Source organism: Monopterus albus, unplaced genomic scaffold (genome assembly GCF_001952655.1).
Source record: "Monopterus albus unplaced genomic scaffold, M_albus_1.0 scaffold18.1, whole genome shotgun sequence".
NCBI lineage: Eukaryota > Metazoa > Chordata > Actinopteri > Synbranchiformes > Synbranchidae > Monopterus > Monopterus albus.
Genome location: NW_018127898.1, coordinates 15,408 through 22,818, shown reverse-complemented (window position 1 = coordinate 22,818; position 7,411 = coordinate 15,408). Strand labels below are relative to the sequence as shown.

Genomic DNA, 7,411 nt, shown 5'->3' with positions numbered 1-7,411 from the left:
GACCCAGCAGATGGTCCCCTCATGATACTCTCCTTTCCCCTCAGCCCCCTACCCCTGAAGACAAAAACAAAAGATCAGAAAGGCACCAGGCCCAGTGGTGTGATCATTATTGTCACAGTTTATGGCTAGGCTGCTCTAAGTCTGGAACATCCTGTAGTTGAATGTATCACACCACACAGAGTTCAAAAGACAGATAAGACATGTCCTTCAGCTCACACAAGCAGTTTCTCACAGGTCTCTGTTCTGAAAGTTTAAAATCCATTGAATAGCATATATTGGTTAATATACAGTATTGATTAAAACACAGCTTAAAATGTATTTGTGTGGATGGTGTAAAGCATCCACACTGTGTTCTCCTGATTATTCTGGGATCTTCCACCCTTTTTTGGCACTTTATAAGTCCAGCATACTTTCAGCTATACAGGCCATTCTGGTATCTACCTGTTCAGCTCTTCAAGGACTTTCCTGCTTGTATTTAATTTTTTATTATAACGTTTATACTTTTTAATTTATTCAGCTTTTTGTTTACAATAGAAGTCAATGGGAGCTCAAAGTGCTGAGTCAATGACACAGTCCTGGAGTGCGATCTGGTGGTCCATAAAGTGCAGTGCAATTGAGACATGGCACCTCATAACTCCCCTCTCTCTCTCTCTCTCTCTCACTCACTCACTCACACACACACACACACACACACACACACACCTACCTGTTTTACCTACTTTGTGGGGACCAATTGGAATATTTTCACATCTTAATAAGTTCAGCATACTTTCAGCTAGAAAAGCCATTCAGGTATCAAATTGTTCAGCTCTTTCCTACTTGTATTTATTGCATCTCATCCTTCAGATTATTCAACAAAGAACTTCAGCCATTTCTTCTCAACTATTTCAACAAATAACTTCAGCCATTTCTTCTCATTCTTCAGCTGTTTCAGCAATTGATTTCAGGCATTTTCAGGACGATCTTTCAGCATATCAGCATCCACACGCATTTTCAACAGGAAATGCATTTCTCTAGGTAATAATGTATTTCTCATGGCATATGCCCAACACCCTTGGCCAATAAAGCTGATTCTGATTCTGAGTTCACTAAATTTACATGCCTTCGTGTTCATGTCACAGACTGCAGGAACTAATAACAATAATGATGGCTCTGTTATATTCAAGTGATGTCATAACATTTGACAGTGATCCTGGGAGAGAAGTATAGGACAAAATTATAAGACACGTAAGACCAGTGAAAAGTCTGCACACCTTGACTTAGGTTATACAGAAAATATAATTTAATGCACATTAAATCATTTCTTGTGCATACATTTCAAACTGCTCACTGTTTCATTTACAATAAAACAGGCTCACTCTACAACAGACAATCTGATTATGTACTATACCACACTGACAGCCACTGTATGCACACAAATTTAACAATATTTAGGAACAACATATAAACAACATTTAGTTGTTGGTCTATTGTCCCTGCAGTTACACCAGAGGTGGGGATGTTACTGAGCTGATGAGAGAATTTGATGACTTTTAACAGAGGAAAAGACACTTAATGGAAAGCAAAATCAACATCTTGAGGGTTTAAGGGCTTAGTTTCTTGAAACTAGTTCTTTAAATGTTATATTGTTCAATTTGCCTATTATACACAGAAAGAGATATTTTTCTACATTGTAAAAGAAAAGGTTCTGGGATCACTTACTGAGGCTACTTTTAGTTATAGCTGACTGAGTTTGTTTATACTTAATGCAATGTGTAATGTGAGCTAGTTTTTGCTTAACTAAATTCATTACATTTTGTAAATTAGATTGTCTTCCTCTATAAAACAACTAATTAGCTTAAATTTGCTAATTATTTGAAAATCACTGATTTCAAAATAATATAAAAATAATTTTTATGTCAAACTGTGTAAAGTGAAGTTTGTTTGCACAGTCACACAAACAGAGAAAGCTGCTTGTATGTTCAGTCTACTAGATGGTGATGTCACCCTCCTGCCAGCTGGACCCATTCATCAGCACATCATCTTCATGCCTCATGGAGCTGAGCAGATACCCAACTCCAGCTTTCACACCGGTTTTCACCCCTGCACCCAGGGCGTAACCTGCTGCCCCAGCTGTCCCCCCTGTGGCGACCATGAGAGCATCTGTGCCCAGGTCAATGGCACTCCTTGGCTGTGTCGGGGCAGTTAACTGATGCATAATACACAGCTGTGCCGAGGTTGTAGAGGGTGCTGACTGCAGGGATCCACTCCACCACCTTGTGCACATGCTCCTCACCTTTGTTGATACAACTCCTCTGGGGACTGCGCTTTATCCGTCGCCCTAAAGCAGCAGGATTTGAAACATCCTCCTCCATGTTGCACCGATGGATCCAACATTCAGATTCTGGGGATTCAGATGGCAGAATACGACTGCCCTTTTTCAACACTGCATGGTATATCCCAGATGTGAACAGCCCACTGCTAGTCACACCACTGCACAGGACTCCCAGTCTCTCACAGCAACTCACTGCCTCCTCCAGTCTACCTGTGGCTCCTTCCGCAGCTGTTCCTACCAAAGTTGTTCCATTCACCCTGGTCCAACCCTCATAGTGTCCTTCCAGCTTAGAGGTACCTTCTCCAACCAACACCAGTTGCTGGATATTAAACATCACAGCCTCTATGTGGTGCCCAGCTTGGTCCCTCTCTGAAGGTGATGCTGCTGATGCAGATGCAGGTACAGATGCTGACTCGCTCATTCTCTTGTCTATCAGGCTTACCACCTCTGTCAAGAGTTCTTCTGTATCAGCCACTCCCAGCAGGTCATACAGCTTCAGTGTCAAGCTCTGAGCTTCCTTTGGGCAGCCTGCCACCACCAACACAGGCACTAAAGAGAGACCCAGTAGCTCCTGGGGCAAGATGCAAGACAAAGGGTCATCCACAGTGCTGGCAGACAGCAGTTCCTGACAGATGGCATTCCCCTGAATGTGGAGATGATCTTGAATTTGCCCCTGAAGCTTCACATTGAGGACTGATATCATATGTTTGGCAGAATGGACTCTCTCCTGTTCTTGTGCAGCGACTGATACAGGAACAGACTTTTCTGCAGATGAGAGACCAAGCTGGATTTGGGATCCAAGCAGATACTGGTGCTCCTGTTGGGCTGCCTCCTCTACCTCTTCAGGTAAGTCAGTTTCTGGAAGCAGAGTGTGACTAGGCAGGGCAGGAGGTGGGACCCTGCACAGAGCCTGTTTGTTCCGCAGGATCTGGATCACAATCAGCCATGCCAGCTTGGAGTACATAATTTCACTATCTTGTTAGAGCGTTTATCCAAAGCCACTACCTTAAAATCAAACCAGACAAGCCAGCAACAATCAAAAAATCTATGTTGAGTGAACTGAGTATACAGAGACAGTAAAAACAACTCATTTCAGTATTTGCTTATCCATCCATCCATCCATCCATCCATTTTCATCCGCTTTATCTGAGACCGGGTCGCAGGTACAATAGTCCGAGCAGAGCCCCCCAGACTTCCCTCTCCCCACACACCTCCTCTAGCTCCTCAGGAGGAACCCCAAGGTGTTCCCAGGTCAGCCGGGAGACATAGTTTCTCCAACGTGTCCTGGGTTTGCCCCGAGGCCTTCCCCTGGAAGGACATGCCCGGAATACCTCCCCAGGGAGGCATCCAGGGGGCATCTTAAACAGGTGCCCGAGCCACCTCAACTGGTTTCGCTCAATGTGGAGGAGCAGCAGCTCTACTCTGAGCTCCTCACAGGTGACTGAGCTCCTCACCCTATCCCTAAGGGTGCACCCAGCCACTCTCCGAAGGAAACTCATTTCTGCCGCTTGTATCCGTGATCTCATTCTTTTGGTCATGATCCAAAGTTCATGACCATAGGTGAGGGTAGGAATGTAAATCAACTGGTAAATTCGCCTTACGACTCAGCTCCTTCTTCACCACACTGGACCAGTACAGAAAACACATTACTGCGGACGCTGCACCGATCCGTCTGTCAACCTGCCCCTTCATTTTTCCCTCACTCGTGAACAAGACCCCGAAATACTTCAACTCCTCCACTTGAGGAAGCAACTCACCCCCAACCTGGAGAGGACAACCCACCTTTTTCTGATTGAGTACCATGGCCTCAGATTTGGAGGTGCTAATTCTCATCCCTGCCACTTCACACTCGGCTGCAAACCCCTCTAGTGCACGCTGTAGGTCTTGAACTGATGAAGCGAACAGAACCACATCATTCACAAAAAGCAGGGATGAGATTCTGCCACCACCAAAGCAGACACCCTTCGTTCCCTGGCTGCACCTAGAAATTCTGTCCATAAAAATAATGAACAAAATTGGTCACAAAGGGCAGCCTTGGCAGAGTCCAACATGCACTGGAAACAGGTCTGACTTACTGCTGGCAATACGAACCAAGCTCCTACTCCAGTCATACAGGGACCAGACAGCCTGTAACAATGAGCCCCACACCCCATAGTCCTGAAGTAGCTCCCACAGGATGCCATGAGGGACACAGTTGAAATGCTTCTCCAGATCCACAAAACACATGTAGACTGGTTGGGCAAACTCCCATGAACCCTCCAACGCCCTAGTGAGGGTATAGAGCTGGTCCAGTGTTCCACTGCCGGGGCAAAAACTGCATGTTCATCCTGAATCCAAGGTTCGACTATCGGGTGGGTTCTCCTCCCCAGTACCCTGGCGTAGACTTTCCCGGGGAGGCTAAGAAGTGTGATCCCCCTATAATTGGAATACACTCTCTGGTCCTCCTTTTTAAGAAGGGTCTGCCAGTCCAGAGCCACCGTCCTCGAACTCCACGCAATGCTGCAGAGGCGTCAGCCAAGACAGCCCCACAACATCCATAGACTTGAGAAACTTGGGGCAGACCTCATCCACCCCCAGAGCCTTGCCACTGAGGAGTTCCTTAACTACCTCTGCAACTTCAGCCAGGGTAAAGTCCCCTCCTGAGTCCCCAGCCCTGGCTTCCTTTACAGAAGGCGAGTCGGAGGGATTGAGGAGATCTTCAAAGTACTCCTTCCACTGGCCGACGACATCCTCAGTTGAGGTCAGCAACACACCACCTCCACTGCAAACAGTGTTGGCAGAACACTGCTTTCCCTCCTGAGCTGCCGGACAGTTCTCCAGAATCTCTTTGAAGCCAACCAAAAGTCTTTCTCCATGGCCTCACTGAACTCCTCCCAGGCCCGAGTTTTTGCCATGGTGATTGCCAGAGCTGCGTCCCGCTTGGCCTGTTGGTACCTGCCAGCTGCTTCAGGAGTCCCATGAGCCAACCAGGCCTGATAGAGCTCAATCTTCAGCTTGACAGCATCCTTTACTGCAGTGTCCACCGCCATGTTCGAGGATTGCTGCCGCAATAAGCCCCGGAGACCTTATGGCGACAGCTCCCAGCAGCCGCCCTGACAATGGAGGTGTGGAAAACTGTCAATTCGGACTCAACGTCCCCAGTCTCCCTCAGCACCTGTTTGAAGCTCTGTCAGAAGATGGAGTTGAAGACCTCTCTGACCGGGGCCCCTGCCAGACATTCCCGGCAGACCCTCACTATACGCCTAGGCCTGCCAGGTCTGTCCAGCTTTTTCCCCCATCATCGAATCCAACTCACCACCAGGTGGTGATCAATTTACAGCTCAGCCTCTCTCTTCACCCGAGTGTCCAAAACATATGGCTGAAGATCAGAGGAATAAACTACAAAGTCAATCATCAACCTCTGACCTAGGGTGTCCTGGTGCCATGTGCACTGATGGACACCCCTATATTTGAACATGGTGTTTGTTATGGATAAACCATGACTAGCACAGAAATCCAATAACAACTCACCACTTGGGTTCAGATCAGGGAGGCCGTTCCTCCAAATCACGCCCCTCCAGGTATCACTCTCGTTGCCCACGTGGGCGTTAAAGTCCCCATGGGAGCGCTTTCTTTGCTTGTTTTTTCTCCTGCATGTTTTTTGTGTTATACTTAATAATAATTTAAGAATGTTTAAACAACCCTGCCTGAAAATGAGATCCAAGTGTAATGGAGAGTTAATATGTTTAATATAAACACATATTGTGAAATCCTGAGAAACAAAAAAATTAAGAAAACAGAATGTGTTCCTCTGTGACTTTAGTTGAGTGAAAAGCTACTGCAGTGCAAAGATGAAATGAAATAAACAGTGAAATATAGTGGGGATTAATATTGGTCTACACTATGAAATGTTTTTTTTTTTTTTTGCAGTGCATCTCAGTAGGGAACCTTAACACTGAGCTTAGACATTAATGAATGCACTCTGCACTGACTACAACTACAGTACAAATAGAAATGTAGCGTTCCCCCCACACCTAAATAAGTTCATTGCATCTTTGAATTTGTGACAACTATTTGCCTGCACCTACCTTAATAATGACAAGATCTGGAGTCCCGAAGTCCACAGTATACCAATGCAACCAGGAAGGCTCCCAAATGTTGGATGCTTTTTTTTTCTCATTTTTACCCTTTTCTCAAAATATGCATAGCAATCTTCTTTCTCTTTGCCTCCAATGAGAATCTCCTTCTTTACACATGACATCCCATAGCCCTCCCACTGTCTCATCTGTCTTTCAGCTCCCTCTTCTCTCTGGCCTTACTGCTCAATGGAGAGATCATGGCATGAATACTGATTCACGTGGGGAAAGTCCATGTGTTCTAAAGCAGTTTTGTTTATCTGCCCTACTATTCCCCCATCCCTTTTCCCTGTGCTCTCTCTCTTGCAGCCAGTAGGTTTTGTTTTTGACCCAAATGCTTGAGAGAAATCCCCCTTCATGCTGTGAGTGAATGTTTCTCTTATTCAGCCAAGCAGTGAAGGACAACAGGGTAATAAGAGAGGGTCTGAGGTAAAGCTTCACCAAACCACAAAATAAAATAAAACCCACACAAAAAATTATATGGTAAATGATATATTTTTGTTACAGAAAACCTGCTTTTTGAGTTCTTCATATGTTTTTAATTTTATATCTTAACTCATCACTTGCTGTGCCCTATTCACTCTCACTAATGTTGATACAAGTCCACCTGGCATAATTCCTGCCACCATCCTGTTCTAGTTGCCTGTTTTGCCCCTGTGTCTGTTTTCACACTCACTATCTTTTCCCCCAGATGCCTGCATTTCTCTGGAAGGTTTCAGCAGCTGGTATTCTGGCAATGAGCCATAAGACGCCTTCCAGTCACCTGGCGTTCTCCACCCATTCAAACACATTTGATGTTTTTTAAGTTCCCTCAGTATACTGCCCCAGCCTGATAAACCTGTTCATGTGGATTTAACGCTCTTAGAGTCACTTCACAATTATCATAGTAATGATGGATTTGATCTGTTAATATTTATTAGAGTTTAATTCTAGATCTAGTTAATTGGAACTCAGTCTGTGCTTTATTAAAATCCATAATCGT

General features: G+C 45.2%; 1 protein-coding gene across 1 annotated transcript; it reads right to left on the bottom strand.

Annotated features, from left to right (window-relative positions):
• Positions 1-1,938: 1,938 nt before the first annotated feature.
• apof (apolipoprotein F) lies at positions 1,939-3,325 on the bottom strand. The gene is given in 2 exon segments (XM_020592847.1): positions 1,939-2,162; positions 2,164-3,325. Coding segments are annotated over 2 exon segments (1,308 nt in total). The 5' UTR covers positions 3,279-3,325; the 3' UTR covers positions 1,939-1,969.
• Positions 3,326-7,411: the final 4,086 nt, after the last annotated feature.